Genomic DNA, 24,030 nt, shown 5'->3' with positions numbered 1-24,030 from the left:
TATTGCTTTTCTGACAATATGGTTTTTGAACATTTTATGAACCTTTACCTTATCATACCACAAGTATGCATGCCAACCAAAAGCATTGTTAAACCCTTCCAGATCTAGGACATCAGTGTTCTCTAGAAGTAACCAATCTTTCATCCAGCAGAAAGCTGTGGCTTCATAATATAACTTTAAATCTGGCAGGGCAAACCCCCCTCTTTCTTTTGCATCAGTTAGTATTTTAAATTTTATTCGGGGCTTTTTGCCCTGCCAGATAAACTTAGAAATATCTTTCTGCCATTTTCCAAAACATTCCACTCTGTCCACAGTCTGTAGAGCCTGAAACAAAAACAACATCTTTGGCAATACATTCATTTTAATAGCTGCGATTCGACCCATTAAGGAAAGTTTCAATCTTGACCAAATTTCTAAATCCTTTTTAATTTCTGACCAACATTTTTCATAATTATCTTTAAATAAATTCAAATTTTTAGCAGTCAAGTTAACCCCTAGGTACTTCACTTTTTTAACCACATTTAACTCTGTCTCTTTCTGAAACCTTTCTGATTCCGAAGCTGTCAGATTTTTTACCAAAACCTTAGTTTTTTGCTTATTCAGTTTGAATCCCGCCACCCGACCAAACTCGTATATCAATTCCAAAACTCTTTTCGTACTAGATTCTGGCTCCTGTAATGTAATTACCAAGTCATCTGCAAAAGCTTTCAATTTATACTGTTTCACTCCGACCTGTATTCCTTGCACCAACCGGTCCTCCCTAATCATGTTCAAAAGCACCTCCAGGACTGAAATAAATAACAGAGGGGATAGGGGGCACCCTTGTCGTGTTCCTTTTTCAATTTTAAATTCTTCTGACACCACGTTGTTAACAATCAGTTTAGCTTTTTGCTCTGAATAAATTGCCTCTATTCCATTTTCAAACCCCCGTCCCACTCCCATCCCTTACAAATTTTTCTTCATAAACCTCCAAGAAATATTATCAAAGGCCTTCTCCGCATCAATAAAAATTAACACTACTTTTGTGTTAATATTGGTTTGCAAAAGTTCCAAAATGTCAATAATGTTCCTAGTATTGTCAAACAAATGTCTACCTGGAAGAAAGCCTGCCTGGTCTTTATGAATTACTTCATTTAACACTTTTTTAAATCTACTTGCCAAAATATCCGCAAAAATTTTGTAATCCACATTTAGGAGTGAGATGGGACGGTAGTTTTTAAGTTGAGTCTTTTCAGATTCCAGTTTAGGTATCAATGTGATGAAAGCTTCTTTCCACGATTCTGGTGCCTTTTCCCCCTCCATAATCTGGTTACAAACCTCCATTAGCGGTTGTATCAAAAAATCTTTCAATATCTTGTAATACTTGGAGGTAAGACCATCTGGCCCTGGAGATTTGCCTAATTGCATATTCTGAATGGCACCCTCAATTTCTTGTTGCGTTATTTTATCATTAAGGATTGTTCTCTTTTCCTGGGATAATTTTGGTAGTCCATTACTTTTTTAAAAATGGTCTATCTCAGTCTCTTCCTGCGGCCCTTGCATATAAAGTTGTTTGAAATATCTCTGGAAGCACTTTCTAATTTCCTCTGGTTTCTGGATATTCCTCCCTTCGATCTCTAAATTGGTAACTGTATTCAATTTTTGTCTCTTTTTCAACTGCCATGCAAGCAGTTTCCCACACTTATTCGCGGATTCAAATGATCTTTGTTTCATCTGTCTAATTTTCCACTCAACTTCTTGATTTATCAATTTAGCGTATTGAGCTTGATAAAATTTAATTTCTCTCAGAACCTCCTGTGATTTAGGTTTTGATCTCAATTTTTTCTCCCCATCTTTTATCATATCTAAAATCTTATCCTTTTTTTATTCCAAAGTCTTTTCTTTATTGTGTTCTGTTGTATCAAAAACCCTCTCATAACTGCTTTACTTGCATCCCAGATTATTCTTTTTTCCACCGTAGTATTCAAATTTATGTCAAAATAGTCTTTTAAAGTTTTTTGGGCCTTCTTGACAATCTCTTGATCTCTTAATAGGGTGTCATTCATTTTCCATCTGAAGGAACCGGTTGGGATAAGTCTCATTTCCACTTTCATGGCATTATGGTCGGAGCAGGTTTTTGGGCAGATTTCCACTTTTCTAGTCTTGGGTGCCAGTCCTCTAGTTATCCATATTTGGTCGATTCTTGTCCATGACAGATGGGCTTCAGAAAAGAAGGTTCCTTCTCTGCCTAGGGGGTTCTTTGTCCTCCATATATCAATCAAATCCATATTGTCAGTTAGTTCAAAGAAAGTTTTAGGTAGTCTGCCGTCATTTGTTAAATTTTGATTTTGTGACTTGTCCATATTTGTAGAGACCAACCCATTCATATCTCCCATCATAATGATGTTGGTATAGTCCAGGTAGTCCAGAATTGTCTCATGCAGTTTCCTGTAAAATTCTGATTTCCCCTCATTCGGTGCATAAATTCCTAATATTAAAAACTTTTCTCCTTGGACCTGTATCTCAATTGCCAAAATTCTTCCTTGCTCGTCTTTAAATAAGAATTTTGGTGACAGGCTCTCCTTTGCATAAATCACCACTCCTCTTTTCTTAACTTTGTCCGATGAAATAAATTCTTGGCCTAATCTTTTATTAATTAACACTTTTCTGTGGAGCCTAGTCACATGTGTTTCCTGCAAGCAAATAATGTCCAATTGTTCTTTTTTCAATATATGAAAAATTCTTCTTTTTTCTGGGGAATTTCCGCCATTTATATTCCAACTAAGAAGCTGCAGAGACATCCTGAACCAGTCTGTTAGTCCTGTGGTGGCGTCTCTTTCTTTTGGTCCTCTGGTCCCGAGGGTGTAGGTGCAGGTGTAGATTCAGGTGGAGGAGGTGGCCGAGATCCTATTGTTCCTTTCTGTAGGTCCTCTTCGTGGTCGTTCAAAAACTTTTGTTGGTCTTCTGCTGTTTTGATTTTGACTTTCTTTCCTTTGAAGTTGAAGGATAGTCCTTGAGGGAACTCCCACCTAAAGGGAATTGAGTTGCTTCTCAGTAGTCTTGTTAATTCTATGTAAGTGTCTCTAAGAGCCAAAAGTTGTTTCGGAATATCTTTGTAAATTTCTGCCTTAATGCCTTGAATAACAAGTGATTTTCCAAAATGAAGGCCTAATATTTTATCTCTCTCTTGCTTAGATCTCAAGATGATCAAACAGTCTCTGGATCTGTCTTTCCTCACCACTCTTCCCAATCTAAAAGCAGTTATAATTTTAAAGTCCTTATCTTCTTCTATACCCCAGAACTTTGTAATTTCTGATGTCAAATAACCAATCAAATCTCCATGTTCAAGTTCTGGGATTGCTCTCAGCCTAAGATTATTTTCCCTATTCTTCAGTTCCGTCATAGCCAGATAGGCCTGCTGTTCATTGATCTGTTTGTACAAAGGCTTTACCTCCACTTTTAATGCATCAATTTTCTGGTTGGCTACCTCTGCTTTCTGTTTGGCTTCCTCAGCCAATTTACGATTTTCCACAGTTGCTTCCTGAATATTCCCAATTGCTTGTGTATGTTGAGCAACTTGATCAGTCAGTTTGCTAATGGTAGCTGTTGCTTGGTCAATTTTAGACGAATGCTCATCCGCCTTTTTATTTAGAGTTGCCAGTTGTTCCAAAATTTGATTTAAAACTGTTACAGATTCTCCAGATGCCATATCCTTTGGTGCAGTTTGCGCAACTACCTCTTCTTGTACTAGAACAGCTGGGACAGAGGATCTGCGTGGCTGAGAAGTCAAAGTTGTTTGTACTAGTTGTTTAGCTTTCGTTTTAGCCGCTCTTGCTTTCCCTGTGCCACTCATTCCAATCCTGACTACGTGCCAAGGTTAAGTTATATACAGTCCCATGGGAAAGACATTTCCAAAAAGTAAACAACAAGGCAGCAAAAAGTCAAAACAAAATACAGTTCCCAAAGAATTGTAAATCCAAAATCCTCTAGGGGGAGTACAATTGTACTTCAGCAGAAAGAAAGAACTGTTCCGCCATTAAAATCCCAGCAGTTAAAAACAGATTTAAAGAGAGCCTTCAGATTCCTTTTGGGTTATAGAGCTTCCTCAATGTTGAAACAAAGTCTTAAAAGATGTGCAAGATACAGTTCCCCAATTTGTAGCTAAACTGTAGCGCTCAAATGTAGCACTTTCAGAGTTCAATACGTTTTCAGCAATTTGACAGCTCTTTGTTGCCCCGGCAGTCCGGGACTTTGGGCTTCTCAGTTATTTGTAAATCCACAAAGGAAAGGAGAGGTCCAGTCAAAAGCCAACAAAATTAAAGCAAAATTGTCTGTTTTCAATTGTTATTATTAAAAACAAAGTTCAATTGTTGCACGAAAGTCCACACTTTTTACAGCCTTTTTTGAATGCTTCCAGCTTGTCCAAAATCTTTACTTTAATCCTTTAAGCACGGTAAGGAGACGGACTTCCTGGTTACGTCTCCCGCTTTTAGCCAAATTTCAGTCACTTTAGTCCCAAATTTTTAAAATCCCCTACTCACGGGTTTGTAATTTAGAGTCTGATGTTCCAGGAAAAAAGGTCGGCGCTCATCGGCAGCAGCCGCGCGGCTTCACTTCCGCAGAAAGAGCAATGAACTCACAGCACCGCTCCCCCTTCCACGCTCCGGAGCCCCTTACGGGGTTCCTTCTTCGTTTCTGGGGGGGCTTCTGGTGCCCGCCGAGTCCCACGGCCACAGGCTCACTCTGCCTGTGGTTTTTCTTAATGGGTCTCCGCTTTGCCGTAGCGGACGACCCTTTCCTACGGAGCCCCTCTTCACAGCGCGAAGAGGACCGCCATTGCCGTTTTGCGCCGCCTCCGGAAGCCCAGATTTCCTAATTTAAAAGGTGCTGCTCTTACTTAATGGTCTAATTTTTTCAGTCTTCGATGCTGATGTGGTAGGTTAAAACCCAAATAATTTAGTATGTGGAGAACTTCTCCACTTTTTAAAGAGTTGGTTGTTGTTTTTAATGAGAGCACCGGATAATCGGTGCAGCCAGAACACTGTTTTTACTGTTAAATTACTGTTAAAATTATTCTAACTCCATAGAAATTGGAAGAACAAGACCGGAAAGCTCTAAATATTAAAGAACAGTTACAGCGAGAACATCGATACCTCAAGCGCAGATTGGAACAGCTCTCCATGCAGGGCCTGGAACGAATTCGCACAGACAGCCTGGGATCAACAATATCTACGGATTCTGAGCAAGGTAGGGGGGGCCTAGAAATCACCATGGGACTGTGAACTAAACTTAGACCGTATATTTCTCTAGGGTATGTACTGGGCCCCTCAAAACAAGTACAGTGATACCTCGGGTTACATGCGCTTCAGGTTACATACGCTTCAGGTTACAGACTCTGCTAACCCAGAAATAGTGCTTCAGGTTAAGAACTTTGCTTCAGGATAAGAACAGAAATTGTGTTCTGGTGGCGTGGCAGCAGCAGGAGGCCCCATTAGCTAAAGTGGTGCTTCAGGTTAAGAACAGTTTCAGGTTAAGAACGGACCTCCAGAACATATTAAGTACTTAACCTGAGGTACCACTGTATGTATGTTAGAATGTCCAGCGCCAGAAGTAGAGACAGTTCAAAGCATAATAGTCAATTCTTTTAAAAAAATAAATCGGGAATGCTGTGGATGTAGTGTACCTTGATCGCAGTAAGGCTTTTGACAAAAGTCTCCTATTATATTCTTGCAGAGAAGCTGCTAAAATGTGGGCTGGACGAGGTAACTGTTAGGTGGATTTGTAGCTGGTTGACTGACTGAACCCACAGAGTACCCATTAATGGTTTTGCGTGACAAGTGGGGTGCTGCAGGGTTCTGTCCTGGGCCTGTTGTTATTCAACGACTTTATAAACGACTTGGATGAAGGAATTGAGGGGGATGCTCATCAAATTCACAGATGACACCAAACTCAGAGGGGTAGCTATTGCTGCAGAAGGCAGAATTGGGATTCAAGATTACCTTCACAGATTAGATTACTGGGCCCAAACTTAACAAAATGAATTTCAGCAGGGACAGGTGACAGGTTCTGCACTTAGGCAGGAAGAACCAGCGGCCAAATATAAGATGGAGGACACCCGCATTGCCAGTAGTACATGTGAAAAGGATCTAGGGGTCGGGAAAGAAGATACTCTAGCCATATTCATATATATATATATGTATGTATGTATGTATGTATGTATGTGTGTGTGTGTATAATATTTTTTATTAATTTTAACATATTGATTATCATACATACAACAAAACTTCACTTCTTATACAATCTTTTTGGACTTCCATCAGCACCTCTGATGATCCACCATTCTTATCACTTCTTCTGCATTTCTTAAATTCATATTGCCTTTAATTATCTTAACTAACAATTCTCCTCTTTACCATTTTTGCAATAATTCAAATAATTCACCTTACAAAACTTCTTGCAAACCTACAAGCATAATCTGATCATCACAATTACTTTTCAAATAGTCCGTAAATTTACACCAGTCTTCTGTGAATCTCTGGTCCCGCAGGTTTCGAATTCTTCCTGTTAATTTGTCTAATTCTGTATAGTCCATCAGTTTCATCCTCCATTCTTCTTTTGTCGGTATTTCTTCTTGCTTCCAATTTTGTGCCAATAATATTCTTGCTGCCGTCACTGCATATAAAAATAATTTACAATCCTTTCTATTTATATCATCTCCTACAATGCCAAGTAAAAATGCTTCTGGCTTCTCAATAAATGTATATTTCAACATTTTTTTCATCTCATTGTATATCATTTCCCAGAAATTTTTCACTTTTTTACATTCCCACCACATATGATAAAACGTTCCTTCTTTTTCTTTACATTTCCAACATTCGTTACTCACTTTATACATTTTAGCTAATTTAACAGGTGTAATATACCATCTATACATCATTTTCATCACATTTTCTTTTAAGGCATATTGTTGTTGTTGTTGTTTAGTCGTGTCTGACTCTTCGTGACCCCCTGGACCAGAGCACGCCAGGCACTCCTGTCTTCCACTGCCTCCCGCAGTTTGGTCAAACTCATGCTAGTAGCTTTGAGAACACTGTCCCACCATCTCGTCCTCTGTCGTCCCCTTCTCCTTGTGCACTCCATCTTTCCCAACATCAGGGTATTTTCCAGGGAGTCTTCTCTTCTCATGAGGTGGCCAAAGTAATGGAGCCTCAGCTTCAAGATCTGTCCTTCCAGTGAGCACTCAGGGCTGATTTCCTTCAAAATGGAGATGTTTGTCCTTCTTGCAGTCCATGGGACTCTCAAGAGTCTCCTCCTGCACCATAATTCAAAAGCATCAATTCTTCGGCGATCAACCTTCTTTATGGTCCAGCTCTCACTTCCATACATCATTACTGGGAAAACCATAGCTTTTACTATACGGACCTTTGTTGGCAAGGTGATGTTTCTACTTTTTAAGATGCTGTCTAGGTTTGTCATTGCTTTTCTCCCAAGAAGCAGGCGTCTTTTAATTTCGTGGCTGCTGTCACCATCTGCAATGACCCATCTTACAAAGTTGTAAATATTGCTACAGTGGTATCTTGTTTCTCGAACTTAATCTGTTCCAGGAGTCCGTTCGACTCCCAAAACTGTTCAAAAACCAAGGCACGGCTTCCGATTGGCTGCAGGAGCTTCTTGCACTCAAGCGGAAGCCGCGGCGGACGTTCGGCTCCCGAAAAAGTTTCGCAAACCAGAACACTTACTTCCGGGTTTGCGGCATTCGGGAGCCAATTTGTTCGACAGCTAAGCCGTTCAGGAACCAAGGTCCCACTGTGTAGGAAGCCCTCTGAACACTCTATTTTTATTTTTTGTAAAGTTTTTATTATTAAAATACAGTGGTGCCCCGCAAGACGAACGCCTCGCAAGACGGAAAACCCGCTAGACGAAAGGGTTTTCTGTTTTGGAGGCGCTTCGCAAAACGAATTTCCCTATGGGCTGGCTTCGCAAGACGAAAATGTCTTGCGAGTTCCTGCGGGGTTTTTTTCCCTCCCCCCCCCCTTTTCCTAAGCCCTAAGCCGCTTATCAGCTGATCCGCTAAAAACCGCTAATAGCGCTAATCCGCTAAGCTGTCAATGGGCTTGCTTCGCAAGACGAAAAAACCACTATACGAAGAGCCTCACGGAACGGATTAATTTCGTCTTGCGAGGCACCACTGTAATTCAGCATTAATACACACATATTGCGAATATACAAGCATACAAACATACATGTCATACAATCCTTAAAAATGTTCAAACATACCTACACTCAACCCCACAGATAATTCCTTTTCCCATCACCATCCACCACCACCCCTCACCCCACTTTTGTGTTAGACTTCCAATCTACTCAATTGCAATTTCTTTCCACTTCTATTACTTTTTTTCACACACCTTTAACCTAATTTCATGCTTCTTTTTCTGTTACACATTGTTATCCATCTTATTTAGTATATCAGTATTTAAAACAGAACTTGTTTATTCTAATAGGAGTTCTGATTTTTCAATATGGTTTTGCAGGTATCCTTTAAACACCTTCCAGTCCCTGTCTATCTTCTCTTTTGAGATCCTTCCAATTTCTCCCATTGTTTTGGATATATTGTAATACTCCAATAATTTGGCAAGCCACTCTGTTTTTGTTGGTATAATACCACTTTTCCAGTTTTTCACAATCAATAGCCTTGCAGCTACTGTTGCGTATAAATATAATGTCTTGTCTTCTTCCTTTAGGCTTCCTGGTACTATTCCCAATAGTAAACCTTCTGGTGTTTTCCTTAATGAATATCTGAACATTTTTTTCATTCCATTATATATTGTTTCCCAAAATTGTTTGATGTTTAAACAATTCCACCAAATATGCATCATAGTACCTTTTCCAGTGTTGCATCGCCAGCAGACATCGCTACAATTTTTATTCATTTTTGCTATGCTTTCAGGTGTTAAATACCATCTATGTTGTATTTTGATGTAATTTTCTTTCAGTATATAACACATAGTGAATTTCATATCTTCTTTCCACAATTTTTCCCATTGTTCAAACATAATATTTCCCCCAATATCTTGCACCCATTTAATCATGGATGCTTTAACCAGTTCATCCTTTGTTTCCCATTCTAAGATCAGATTATACAATTTAGATATATTTTTTTATTTTTCTTGTATTAAGTATTTATCAAATTTTGATATTTCTTTTTCAAATCCTAACTTGAACGCTCTAAAGCACTGTATAAACATCAGATGGTTCGGTTCGGCTTGTCACAGTTCTGAAACTTCCGTCTTCTCTCCCGTTTCAATTTAGAAGTAGACATCGAAGGAATGGAATTCCCACCAGCTGAAATGGACAGTAGCAGAAGTCCCAGCGATGTGGAAGACAGTTTGCAAGGGAGCTCGAGCGACAGCGACTACACACATTCGCACAGACTCAATGCTAGGCTTCTGTAGCGTCGAAGGGCACCGCTCAACTCAGGACGTTCTGACTAAAGCACTTACACGAAATATGCCGGACTGCCATTCTTCCAGAAAACCTCAGCCCACAGTAATCTGAAAGGAGGTTTCGTGCCCAGGGTTCGCCGAACAACGATTGGTATATTCAATAAATTGCAAATCATGTTTTTTTTCTACAAAATGTGATTAGATACAGTTGTGGCTTAAAGTCCTTTATTGTAGCCATTGTACACACTGTTAGTTCTGGGTGTGTGTGTGTGTGCTTTTTAAAAATATTTTTTTAAAGGGGATTTCCCCCCCCCCCCAAATGTTAAAATACAATGTGGGCATAGCAAATAACTACGCACGCAGATGGAGATTTTATGTTGGCCGCTCAAAAATGGGTTTGTCTCTGGCAATAGGAACTTCTGTAGCCAAAACGGCACATTAAAGGCTCATCCGCAGTTCCGCTTGCCACAACAGTCTTTCCCAGGAAAACCTGCTTTTTACTGCTGAATCTGATTGGGATTTCTCTGAATTAAGAGCGGGTTTTCCAGGAGAAAGTGGCATGACAAAGGCAAAACTGTTCGGACCATTTCTTTGCACAGGTCAAATGGAAGCGTAGCCTTAACCCTAAATCTCTGCTTGTGATTTGCTTGCGATCCACATTCTTTGGATTCTGGCTATAGTGGACCAAGGATTGAAAATTTACGGGGGGAGGATATACTTTTTTTTAAAAAAGTACATTATTATTTTACAAAAAGAACCCCCAACAACTTTGGTTAGCAAATATTCCTATAGGAGAAGTTCTTTCGATATTTTTGAGACACACACACACCAAAAAAATGTATATGCTCTTGATTTATCATCAAGCGTACTGTTCGTCTTCAAAAGATGGGGGGAAAGCTGATTCTAATCAGGACTTAATGTGCAATGACCCTAGCTTTCTATGTTTTTATAGTGACTAACTCCGGAAAAAAATAAATCGTGTTTGCTTGCACATGTAAAAAAACACACACTCTGCTAACTTTTGAGGGTCGGGATTACTGGGCACAAAGATTAGTTGCCTATCATTTGGTGATTTTTAGCAAGGGTTGTTTATTGTACTCATGTTTTTACTCTCCACGAATTGCTTTGACTGCGTATGTAGCACTCGGCCCTCAGGAGTTTCATTTTTTGTATTTGCATTTATTCTTCCCGCCTTCTCAGACCGTGATTCTGATGATTGTGCCACATCCAAACGAGCGAATGTCAATTCAGCAAAGGAGGCCCATGTCTGCAGCTGATACATATCATATATTATGATGCTTATCTAGTTTTAATTGATGGAAGTGTCAGGTGTACATTGCATTATGCATTTGCATTCAGGTCATTTAGTCTCACGTAGTCAGATGGGACAAGCTGGATTGGGGCCAACACACACTTTTATTTTTCTAATTGATTTTAATGTTTACCATTCAATATTTCAGTATTGTTCGTGAAGGATTCAGAGCTCGAATGAACCAGAGCTGGATTATCAAATAGTTGTTTAGAAGAAAGCAAAACTGTTTGCTTAAGTTTTTTTTTTTTAATGTTATATTGCTTTCTACAGCTGCAGATACACTTAAATGGAAGGCATGGCTTTAAATTACAGTATTCACATTAAACCTTTTTCTTTCTTTCTTTTGTATACTATCATTGAAATTTGAATTCCTTACAAAACGCAAAGAAAATGCTGTAAAATTGCATCGTTTATTTAGCGTTCATCTATATGTTTAGAATATAATTACCCCGATTGTAGCAATACTGCAACCTTGCCTTTTAATACACTTTTAAGCTTAGTGAAGTCATTAGAGTTTGGCTTGCTGGTAATTAAAAATGGACCAATCTTTGCATCGCTACTTTAAGGTCTTTTTTAAATAAATAAAAAAGATTAAAAGCTATATAGACTTTAGACATGTTATATTGCCTGTAAATACATTTCCTATTAAATACTCTGTATTATATTTTTCCTAACTCTTCCCATTTGCTCATATAGAGAAAGGGAATAGTTACATACCTGAATCGGAGTCTCAGGGACTCTTCACCTTAGTCAAATTGTGCCTTGGTGACCATTGATCTATTCCTTTTCCTTTCCTTGTTTTTAAACCTTAGTGTGGTTACAGAAGCCCCAGTCAGCATGTTTGAGTGTATCATCTTGCTGGAGGTGAAGCTCTGAGACCTCTTTTTTTCTTTCAGAAAAGATACTTTTAGTGCAGGGAAAATAATCATTCCAATGCCTATACCCAATAATTTAACCCCACTTTAAAAACGTGTAATATTCATGCGTCTCTGATCAGTGGCTTCCGAGAAAGCCATATAAACTCTGTTCCAGAAGTCCATGTGTTCAGATGCACATAAGGATATTTCCTGATCCTGATTTAAACGGAGAGGGGTCACTCTGTGAGAAAACTATTCTTTCCGTTGAAATTAATTGGGAGACTTGCTCTAGGGACAGGGATCTACTGAGTAGACTGCAGCATCAGGGCCATGCTGTCAGCTGCTACAACCTAAGGCTGCAATTGAATGGTTTTAGCGTTGAACTAAATTTTGTACGGCAACGAACTGGTGAGAAGGATGAAACAAAAGATTTTGGGTGCCTTTCTCGCATCCCAGAGGCACCCTAGGGCAAGAGCTGCCCCCATCACTGCCAGCTCCTGCTTCTGAGCATCAACAAACCTTCCTTCCTACTATTTTCAAACTGGGTTAACAAGTGGGAATTTTAATATTTTTTAAATCAGGCAGCCTAGAAATAGACGGAGGCAGGCATGCTGGTGTTCCGCTCTTCGTTCTGCTGGCTCGAGCCCCAGCAGGATGTAGGGCAAAGCATTTTCAAAACACACCTTAAGATTGCAGCCTTTGCTTCTTCCTTTAATACTCAGTGTATTATTTTCCCCGTGGTGCTCACAATGCAGGAAACAAAAGGTCGGCTATACTTTTGGCAGCTTACAGACCTTGTTAGCCCGGAACTTGCTAACCAAACCATGCTGCTTCAAAAGCAGCAATCCTATTTTGTAGTCATCCCTCCTTTAACTAGGGGGAGACGCCTAAAGCTATAAACCGGCAGCTAAATTGGAAATAAACCTCTGTTAATGCTCTTGCATTGTACACTTTGCATATGATTAAAACCTTTCGTGAGAAAAGATACACAGCAATATAAGCATTGTGTGTAGTGAGAAGCAGCATTAATTACTAGCTCCTCTTGATTGCATTTAATGTTGAAAATCATGAGATATATTTTTTAGAAGTTTACTTTAACTGTTACTGGGGAAAACAGTTGCGTTATTGTGTTTCTTTTACTATATAATGAATGGATTCTTGGCTTGTAAAATGTTGGCTTTCATGAAAAAGCAGCTCTTGCACAGAACATTTCAAACATAAAAATCTGAGCGAATGGAAAAGAGATCTCATGTAAAACATTGTTGACTTTATGCTACTCTTTAAAAATAATAATGAATGTGTACAATTTAATGAACTCTTCCATGCTGGGTATAAGTGGCTTTGTATATCTTTTATATTTTCAATAAAGATTACTCCAGTATTCTAAGTTGCATATAAAAAGGTTTTCCTGGTTTCTCCTTGTTCAATCATTGCTGCGATAACCTCTAGCAAAGCCAAGGCATACTGGCAACGTGAGAAACTCCCTAAACATTTTCAGGTAATAATAATAATAATAATAATAATAATAATAATAATAATAATAATAAAAATTATTTGTACCCCGCCCATCTGGCTGGGTTTCCCCGGCCACTCTGGGCGGCTTCCATAGAAACCAAAAATACACTAAAATGTCACACATTAAAAACTTCCCTGAACAGGGCTGCCTTAAGATGTCTTCTGAATGTCAGGTAGTTGTTTATCGCTTTGACATCTGATGGGAGGGTGTTCCACAGGGCGGGCACCACTACCGAAAAGGCCCTCTGCCTGGTTCCCTGTAGCTTTGCTTCTCACAATGAGGGAACCGCCAGAAGGCCCTCGGTGCTGGACCTCAGCGTCCAGGCAGAACGATGGGGGTGGAGACGCTCCTTCAGGTAGCAAAGCTTAACTTAGGACACAGAGTTGCAAAGTCTTCCGTGCATAAGTGGAATTTCCTAAGGAACACTTCCCCAATAGGTTTTGATACGCGACTGCCATCAGTCCCAACAACCATGGCCTGTGGTTGCTAAGGGCAGGCGAATCTTGTCCATTTTGGTTTCTCACTATTTCTCAACACCACGTCACTATCAAATTCCGTTCTTGACATTTCCACATCAGCGTGCGAATTTTTCAAAGGTACAGGTAGGTAGCCGTGTTGGTCTGCCATAGTTGAAACAAAATTTAAAAATTCCTTCCAGTAGCACCATAAGGTAAAGGGACCCCTGACCATTAGGTCCAGTTGTGACCGACTCTGGGGTTGCAATGCTCATCTTGCTTTATTGGCCGAGGGAGCCGGCGTACAGCTTCCGGGTCATGTGGCCAGCATGACTAAGCCGCTTCTGGCGAACCAGAGTAGCACACAGAAACGCCGTTTACCTTCCCACCAGAGCGGTACCTATTTATCTACTTGCACTTTGACGTGCTTTCGAACTGCTGGGTTGGCAGGAGCAGGGACCGAGCATTGGGAGCTCACTCCATCGCGGGGATTCAAACCGCTGACCTTCTGATCGGCAAGTCCTAGGCTCTGTGGTTTAACCCACAGCGCCACCCGCATCCCAACAGTGCCACCCGCATCCCAGTAGCACCTTAGAGACCAACTAAGTTTGTTATTGGTAGGAGCTTTCGTGTGCATGCACACTTCTTCAGATACACTGAAACAGAAGTCACCAGACCCTTATATATAGTGAGAGGGTGGGGAGGGGTATTACTCAGAAGGGTGGTGGGAATGGGTGATTGGCTGATAGGTGTGGTAAACCTGTTGACGACTGTTAACAACTGCATTTGGTCTTACAGGAAAAAGCAAGGGGTGAGATGGCTAAAAATAGCTTTATCATGTATAATGAGATAAGAATCCAATGTCTCTATTCAGACCAGGTCTCTCCATGGTTTTAAGTTTGGTAATAAGTTGCAATTCAGCAACTTCTCTTTTCAGTCTATTTCTGAAATTCTTTTGTAATAAGACAGCTACTTTGAGATCTTGTATAGAATGTCCTGGGAGATTGAAGTTTTCTACTGGTTTCTCTGGCTTGTGATTCCTGAATTTTTCAAAGGAAATCTTCATGAAAACTCAAAAGCATCTTAGCGTTAATTTCTCCTCATGGCAGGTCTCCTGTGGTGCCATTTCCCCTAATATACACATTTATTTCCCGTAAAACAGTGCGTTTTTGGATGTCTTCAACAATGCATGCATTTTACATGGCTGGAAAACGGTTGCAAAAATTCAAATGTCAAAGGATGGCTGTGTTTTGGTTCTTGTTCAGGAAAGTGATGATTAGGCACGTCTGCCTTAAGATGCGAAACGAAATGAATTTCCTCTCCCGAACAGTTGAGGGTATATAGGCATTGCAGTGGTGCTTCACAAATTCAACAGGATTTCTTCATACCGATAGAGGTTGTGACAGCAGCTCTGAAAACCATGGTTCTAAATTGCATGGGGAATCCTCAACCTCTCTCTTGCATGTTTACTTAATCTAAAATAAGACTGCCTGCAGAGGGCTGGTCTTACACTTAAATCTCTAGAAATCTTTTGTGTGCTTTATAAACAACAGCTAGCAAAAGCCCACTTCCATGTGACTTCAAGGTTGATGAGTCCTCTTGGAGCCTCGGCCTAATCCCCTTTTGTCTCCCTGACCCACAGACCCCTGTCTCCCAAACTTCCATGGTCTTTTTACTTGCGTGCTGAGGTCCCCCAAAACACCCCTACCCCAATAACTCACACATCACTCATAAATTTTTGTTTAAGGTTTTTGGCATAATTTTGGCCACAACTTTATTAAACATACAAATTGTGAGTGGTTGCTTAGGCATTGGTTATGACTATCTGTCCCGTCCCCCGTCCCCCCGCCTTGGGGGACAGCACTGACACCCGGATTCCAGCGAAAGCCAGTGTGGAGGAACAAGATCAGGGATAACTGGAGCTGCGGCACAGACCCTCAGCTTCTCCCCGCATGCTCCCAGGGGCTTACGCGGCCCAAACCCGATTCCAGGGGTTTGGACGAAAGGATGGTAAGCCCCTGAAGTCCTTTAATGGAATTCCCATGCAGCAGCAGCATTGGAGGGGCAGGCACAGCCAATCCATACCCCTCCACCAACCAATTTAAACCAATGCCTAACCGCCAACCTTACAAGTTGTGACAATTTGCTACGCAGTAGGCAAAAACCAAATGGCAACAGCCAATCAGCCAAATGGACAAAATTCCTACCAGGCCCCCGCACCAATATGGATGACCCCATGACAGGCATAGCAAGGTCAAAGTACAAGCCCAAAGCAGCTTGCTGTGAACCTTGTTTAAATAACCTCTGTTCCCACCCAAAAAATGACAACATCAAATTTACCCCAGCAACACCAACCACCAATCCAAGCCAGGCCCCTTCAATCTATCCTGCCTGGCAACTATGGGGTGCTTTGCCTGGCTCCATCTGCAACACATGCTCTCCTTTAGTGAGAACACGCTTTCTCCCATGTCTATCCAGTATGAAGTTCTGACCTGGCTTTGCTTTCCCCTTAGGTCTCCCCCATCTTTGTCCCAACCACACATTTTCCCCTCTGATTCTTTGCCCCATTTCCCTTAGCTGCTGGTTTTGGCCAGGTCTTACCCAAGATGTTTTGGTACCTGAACTCTAAATCAGTATGGACCCCTGCAATGCGCTCTATGCGGGGCTACCTTTGAAGGTGACCCGGAAACTACAGTGGTACCTCGGGTTACATACACTTCAGGTTACAGACTCCGCTAACCCAGAAATAGTACCTCGGGTTAAGAACTTTGCTTCAGGATGAGAACAGAAATCGTGCTCCGGCGGCATGGCAGCAGCAGGAGGCCCCATTAGCTAAAGTGGTGCTTCAGGTTAAGAACAGTTTCAGGTTAAGTACAGACCTCCAGAACGAATTAAGTACTTAACCCGAGGTACCACTGTACAACTAATCCAGAATGCGGCAGCTAGACTGGTGACTGGGAGTGGCCGCCGAGACCACATAACACTGGTCTTGAAAGACCTACATTGGCTCCCAGTACGTTTCCAGGCACAATTCAAAGTGTTGGTGCTGACCTTTATTTATTTATTTTTAAAAGATATTTATTAAGATTTTACAAATAAAGAAACATAGGTAATAGAAAAATAACACAGACATACAACAACAAAAATACATCTAAAAAGAAGAAAAGGAAAATAAAACAATAAAAACATTAAAAGGAAAGAAAAATCCAATTTTTAACTTCATAATTCTATAACCCTCTTTCTTTACTTCCTCACATCTCCCTTTCTTGTGTTCCCCTTTACACAATCGAGTTCAGCAAATCCTTACCCTCTTTCAAACCTCTTTTATAATTATATGTTTCAGCCTATTATGTCTCCAATTTTTCTTCTCTTTTCGCTATACTGGCTCCCAGTACGTTTCCGAGCACAATTCAAAGTGTTAGTGCTGACCTTTAAAGCCCTAAACGGCCTCGGCCCAGTATACCTGAAGGAGCGTCTCCACCCCCATCATTCAGTCTGGACACTGAGGTCCAGCACCAAGGGCCTTCTGGCGGTTCCCTCCCTGCGAGAAGTGAGGTTACAGGGAACCAGGCAGAGGGCCTTCTCGGTAGTGGCACCCTCCCATCACATGTCAAGGAAATAAACACTTTTAGAAGGCATCTGAAGGCAGCCCTGTTTAGGGATGTTTTTAATGTTTGGTGTTTTTAATATCCTGTTGGAAGCCCACCAGAGTGGCTGGGGAGGCCGGCCAGATGGGCGGAGTATAAGTATTATTATTATTATTATTAGTGCCCCACAAAGTGGTGCCTCCCCTACCCCACTCCCAGCCAGGGAATAAGGGGTGAGTGAAGATCTACACCAGGAACAAGGGGGGAATGAAGCCAGCAGGACCTCCTCTTCGCCAAAACCCTCTCTAGATATGGCATTGGACGGCTGCTAAGGAGAGGAGGCAGAGGAGCAGCAACAGCAGCAGTGAGCAATGCATTCCTTGGAGGCAGAATTTGCTGCCCCTGTGGATCCTGCCGCCTGAGGCAGTTACCTCACCTTGCCTCATGGGTGAGTTAGCCCAGGTCCCAGAAGTGCTGTTGCCAGCCAGTTTCTCCTACTTGTGCAGTGTTATGTACTGAGTTGAATAGGATCCAAAATGCAGCAGTCTGATTGGTCCTAGAACAATAGGATTCAGAATGCAGCAGTCTGATTGGTCCTAGAACAATGTAGCAGTATGATTGGTCTGCAGGAGCCACCCAATCCAGCTCCAGGTAGAAGTGAATCCACAACCTTGATTGGCCTACAGGAGAATCCTGGAATTAGCCAGTCACGTGCAGCCCATTGTGTAAATAATGTATATAAAGCAGATATTGTGGGGGAACTTCCATTCCTCCTCACCACTATGAGCTGAATAAAGAGCATGAAATCCACTCTTGACTCCGAGTATATTTCATGCAGTCTAACCAAACAACCGTCTCCTTCAACTCCCAGTTCTCCTCGACAGCCTGTCTGGCATTCCTCTCTTCCCACCTCCCCTGCGAATGAACACCCTGTGAATTTCACATATTGATTTCGACCAGCCAACCCAATCGTCGTTTGTGTAATCCTTAGGAAATCAGGGTGGTGTACTTCAGGCAGAGATAAATTTCCTTATTGGCTGGTGCTGATTCCTTACCGAATTGCTAGGCAACAGCTCTTGGCAGGACCGCTTACAGCACCCATAATCCCCTGCATGTGAATTTTCAAACTTAATTCCACTTCCCTTGGTTCCAAGCCAAAGGTCGTAGCATTTCGCTGCAGCCAGAGCAATTAGCAAGGAGCCGCTTCCTCACGCGGCCGAATTACAGCAAGCGAGAAATGAAAAATTACCATATTGACCCCTTGGCAACACAAAACCGATCCAAGTAGAACGGCCATCAAGACACATCTTTCCTGAGGCTCCTAAGCTTTCTCAAGATCTTGTTTCATTCAATGAAAGGCAATACTGAAACAAGCCAGGCAAAATAATTATTACTCATTGTTTAATATACATCGGGTTTCCCCCACCTCCCCATAGTGCTGAAAAGCTCAGTACAAACATGGTGGAATGGCCCGGGAAGGGAGGGAGATCTGTCACAATGCTTGCAAATTAAGAAGACAAAACACACAGGGAAAGGACTGAGGGGGAAGGCAGAGAAGGGAGATCAGTTCTTCAAGGCCAGAATAAAGGGGTGAGCTATTTCCTGCGTTGCTGGGGGTTGGACAAGATAACAACAACAACAACAACAACAACAACAACAACAACAACAACAACAACTTTTATTTATACCCCGCCCTCCCCAGCCAGAACCGGGCTCTGGGCGGCTAACACCAGTAAAATTACAGTAAAAAAATAATAGGGGGAAAAAAACACCAATTTAAAATGCAGGTTAAAATGCAATTTAAAAGGCAGCCTCATTTTAAAAGTGGCCCATAGATCAAAACCATAAGGGGAGGGAAACATAAGGGTCAGAGTGAGTCTTGCAGGCCAGGCCCTGCGGAAAGATGTCAAGTCCCACAGGACCCTGGTCTCTTGTGACAGAGCGTTCCACCAAGTCGGGGCCAGTACTGAAAAGGCCCTGGCCCTAGTTGAGACCAAGCTAACCACCTTGCGACTTGGGACCTCCAAAATGTTGTCATTTGTGGACCTTAAGGTCCTCCGCGGGGCCTACCAGGAGAGGCGGTCCCGTAGGTACGTGGGTCCTAGGCTGCATAGGGCTTTAAACGTCAAAACCAGCCTTAAACCTGACCCTGTACTCCACCGGGAGCCAATGCAGTTGGTAAAGCACTGAATGTATGTGATCCCTGATGTCCTTCAGGATCCCCCTCTGACCCTACAATGTTATCATTCTATTATTCTAGGTCATTTACGAAAAGGCCACACAAACCTCAGCATTATACCTGCGAAACTAGTAATTTGGCATTGATGTGGTCTATGAGTGTGCTAAGTTTCCAGCCAATCCTGATCAGAATCGCCACCACCAGTAAAAGGCAGTTAAAATGTACTGAAAAGCGACACATTTACTTTATGTGAACGGGCACACTGATTTGGGCGAAAGAGAGCGATGTCCGTTAATCGAGCTTGTCAAAGAAATCTCACTTTCCTTGATGTGGGCATGCTCCAAGCTGCGTCTCAGGTGTTATGATGGTTTTGCGTGGACAGGTGGAGTCCCCAGATCCCGCGCGGTCATGTGGAATAATGACTCAAGACAACGTGCTATGGGATTAAATTGGCCACAACTTTATTAAATTTCAAATGTGGGTAGACCTTGTCTCAGGCATTGGGCATTCTCCCTCCCCAGTCCCCAGCCGGGGACCGAGGGAGCATCAGGGTTATCCAGTGTGTGTGGGGGGGTGGGCTGGCTCTGGAGAACATATGTTCAAGCAGAGATAGCCGCCCCCGTTACGCCGCCGCCGCAGGGGAGAGCAATGACGACCTTTCGGCGTACGGCCAAAGCCTCCCTTCAAAAACCCCTTTAACGGGGAACCCTGGTATCGCTGTCGCAAAGAGGAAGATGGACTAAAGGATTCCGCCCAAGGCCTGATACCGCCAAAGTTGTGACGTTTTGCTACGGGAAAGGCGAAACCTGCCAATGCAGGGAAATTCCTTTCCGGCCCTTTAACAGCGACCTTAATGTAGCAGCACCCGCATACCTGTGAAGAAAAATTAACCTGCAAAACCTGTGAAGAAAAGTTAACCTGCAAAATGAGACATTAACTGAGGGTGGGTAGGGTGGGAGAAGCTCTGGAGCCAAGTGAGGATTCCCAGGTAAGATCCTCCCTCTATTGTGTGGGCAGGTAATCCCTCCCCTTCCTGGCCTGGTCTCCTTGGCAACACTTCCCCCAGGTGGGATTGGACAACTGACTGAGGTAGGCGGAGACCTTCAGGTATCCCACCTGGGGGAAGGCAAAGCCAAGCCTATGCTGTTGGGGCCGCTCCAGATCTAGGGGCTGCACGCGTCCACGCAAAGGGCGCCCCCCGTTTTAAGTGGGGAGCGGTCATTCCCGACCCATGAATGCCTATGACAAAATTAGGCAGTGTGCGCACAGATGGATGATAACGTGAAAATCTGCGCAAAATGTAAGAAACGGAAATTTCCTGCAGAGTTATTTGCTTAATTGATATGCAGACATAATTGACTGTTAAAATTCCATTCCCACTGACTCGTGCATCTAGGTTTAGTTGCATAGGTCTGAAGTGTGCAGAGCAAAAAGCGCTGCCTTTCTTTTGTATGCCACAACTACTGCAAGGATTTTATTAGCCAAAAAATGGAAAACACAAGAACTACCAACGGTAGAAGAATGGCAGATGAAGATGATGGAATTTATGGAGCTGGCTGATCTCACCGGGAGAATCTGCGACCAGAAAGAAGAGGAATACCAAGAAGATTGAAAGAAATTTAAAGACTATTTGAATAAATATTGTAATATTAAAGATATGTAATCACTTGAAAGAACTAATTAGGCCGAGGATTAAATTAGGATTAAATATATAAATAAGAAAATGTACGATAAGAAAAGTCAGGAAATTGGAATATGACTGTAATGTTGTTTTAGGAAATAATGATATTGGAAACTGCTACATTTAATTACAAGGAAATTCAGATGGATGAGATTAGAGGAAGTCAAGCAATATGTTTATGAAGATGGATTTCAATTAACTAATTGAATTTTGTTTTTTTTTATGTTATGGAATATGGGATGCTGGATGTATTTTAAGCTCTTAATTCTTTCTTTTTCTCCCCCCCCCCTTGTTATTGTATATTTTCTTTTATGTTATGTTTATTTATGAAAATCAATAAATATTATGGGGGGGAGCGCTGCCTTTCTCTTACGTGGAGGTTAGGAGGTCCATGTGATTGGGGACCCCCCCCCCCAATTATGCCAGTGCTTGTGTGTTCGGCTTACTTTTCACATGAGCACCACATGCAAGATATGTTGGGGGGGCCAGCATCCTTCCCCCCCCCTTTGCTCCCTACAAGCAAGCCATGTGTGATGGACAGGAGTCTTCTGTCTATTGAATGGAAGATGCCCCAAAATTAAACCAACAACCATCTACATACAAATTCCATAGAGTTTTGCTGTAGCTGTGTTCCTTCCTATGGCTTTGTTGTTGTTATTTATTTTTTGTTCCTTTTCCATAAGTTTTTTTTTAATGGCAGTTTTTGAGTAATACAATTCAAGTAACTTACGAACAAATATCTATATAAAGGGGCAGCCAAAAGAGGAAAGGGGAACATGGGTTAAATGTGTTTTGGACCTTATAAACTGTTGATAAAAATATTCTAGAAGGCTGACAACGCTACGTATTTCTCAAGAAAAACCAATTGAGGTTCTATTCCTCTTTGTGCTCAAACAAGAACAGTTAACTGGAATAATCAATTCACTGTTATATGGAAAAAGAGGTGGTGGAACTCACCATGAACGCCTCCCTTATTCTCTTGGAACGGCAATGATGCCCACCTGAGAGGTGCTGGAATTGAGTTCCGTCTGAAAAAAAGCCCTGGTTGGAATGCAATTTAACGAAAGATGCCAAACTTCTTAAATGTAGTGCACATTCCAGGACTAAGACCAAGACTTCACCAGATAATGGGCCTACAATGAGGTAAAGGTAAAGGTAAAGGGACCCCTGACTATTAGGTCCATTCGTGGCCGACTCTGGGGTTGTGGCACTCATCTCGCTTTATTGGCCGAGGGAGCCGGCGTACAGCTTCCGGGTCATGTGGCCAGCATGACTAAGCCACTTCTGGCGAACCAGAGCAGCGCACGGAAACGCCATTTACCTTCCTGCTGGAGTGGTACCTATTTATCTACTTGCACTTTGACGTGCTTTCGAACTGCTAGGTTGGCAGGAGCTGGGACTGAGCAACGGGAGCTCACCCCGTCGCGGGGATTCAAACCACCGACCTTCTGATTGGCAAGTCTTAGGCTCTGTGGTTTAACCCACAGCGCCACCCGTGTCCCTCCTACAATGAGGTAGCTACAGTAATCTTAAAGATAAATTATAACGAATATTCCACGAGCTTTCTGCAAGTTTCATTGTTATATTGTCTCCTCTGTCTTGACCCTGGAAGAGCCCCGAATAGCCCTAATATGGCTTTAAGACCAATGCATTCTGGATGGAACTTGTCATAAAAATATTGCAAGAAATCAGATCTGGAACAAAACAGGAAATTGTTCAGGAAACATGGGAATGCAAACAGCTAACGGGTACTCCATTAAAAAGTATGGCAACAAAGAATGGGGATTGGCCCCCAAAGGGATTGTGTGGGGAAATCCCACTGCGATGGAGAATTTGCCTTCTGTAAGAAGTCGTCAGATCCTGAGCATCACAAGGAATATAGGGATTTGAGTTTTGTAGGAAGTTGGAAAGTGGTCCACTTCAACCATAGGACGATATGTAAGAAATTATATTTCCGTTATGATGAAACAGCAAACATTAATGTTTAGTTACGGATATATTTGCCAAAGACAACTGTCATCTTTTATAACTCTGCAAGACTCAAGTGTCTGTCTGTTTTCAAAATATAGGAGTGTAAAGTTTACCAGCGGCACAATATTTATTAAATACATATATTTAAAGGATCAGTAGATCATATATTGAAGACAGAAGTGCCTGGCGTGCTCTGGTCCATGGGGTCACGAAGAGTCGGACACGACTAAACGACTAAACAACAACAACAAGATCATATATTAAATATATTAAATTGTTTGGGGGAAGGCAACAGATGTTTAGGCTGCAATTAATGAATTTTTATAAAAAATGTTATCAGTGATATCTCTTCTACTCCACCCTATCATTATTTACAGAAGTGGCACTTGAAAGTATAATTCTTTTATTTTTTTCCAGTTCCACTAATAAAATGCAACCAAATGACCCTTAGTCAATTTTTAACCACAGCAAAACTTGCTTGATTTTCACAGTTATTGCGGCTACTGAAAAGTACCAAGCAATTCATTTATCCCAATGTTTGTTGAGGCAAATTAACAATAATTTAAGCCGTATGTACATATAGTATTTCAGTAATGTGGCAACGGAAGATTGAGCGCTGACCACCAGCTGCTGAGGGAAGCGGCTCAGAGCTAAGTTTCAAACATCTAAATTGATGAAAAGCTTGTGTGTTGAACATTGGCTGAAGTAACAGAATAACACTGATACCTGCTCAGTATTCAGTGTCCAAATATGTTCCCGAAATCGTTCCCCCCTTTCTCTTCCACCACAGGAAATACAGTGGTGCCCCACAAGACGAATGCCTCACAAGACGAAAAACTCGCTAGATGAAAGGGTTTTCCGTTTTTCGAGGTGCTTCGCAAGACGAATTTCCCTATGGGCTTGCTTTGCAAGACGAAAACGTCTTGCGGATTTGCTTCCTTTTTCGTAAAACCGTTAATACTCGGGCAATCCGCACTTTGCAAGACGAAAAAATCGCAAGGCGAAGCGACTCGCGGAACGAATTAATTTCGTCTTGCGAGGCACCTC

At 41.9% G+C, this 24,030-nt stretch overlaps 1 protein-coding gene across 1 annotated transcript in view; it reads left to right on the top strand.

The window, feature by feature from the left end:
- Positions 1-12,995, top strand: part of MXD4 (MAX dimerization protein 4) — a 31,761-nt gene extending 18,766 nt beyond the window's left edge. The window contains exons 7-8 of the mRNA XM_081864440.1: positions 5,067-5,226; positions 9,292-12,995. Coding sequence (XP_081720566.1) covers positions 5,067-5,226; positions 9,292-9,434 — 303 coding nt within the window. The 3' untranslated portion in view covers positions 9,435-12,995. The remainder of the gene's footprint in view (positions 1-5,066; positions 5,227-9,291) is intronic.
- Positions 12,996-24,030: the final 11,035 nt, after the last annotated feature.

The sequence above is a fragment of the Podarcis erhardii genome (assembly GCF_964252035.2).
Source record: "Podarcis erhardii genome assembly, chromosome: 5".
Taxonomy (NCBI): domain Eukaryota; kingdom Metazoa; phylum Chordata; class Lepidosauria; order Squamata; family Lacertidae; genus Podarcis; species Podarcis erhardii.
Note: the sequence above shows the minus strand (reverse complement) of the source record. Positions and strands in the feature narration are given on the sequence as shown.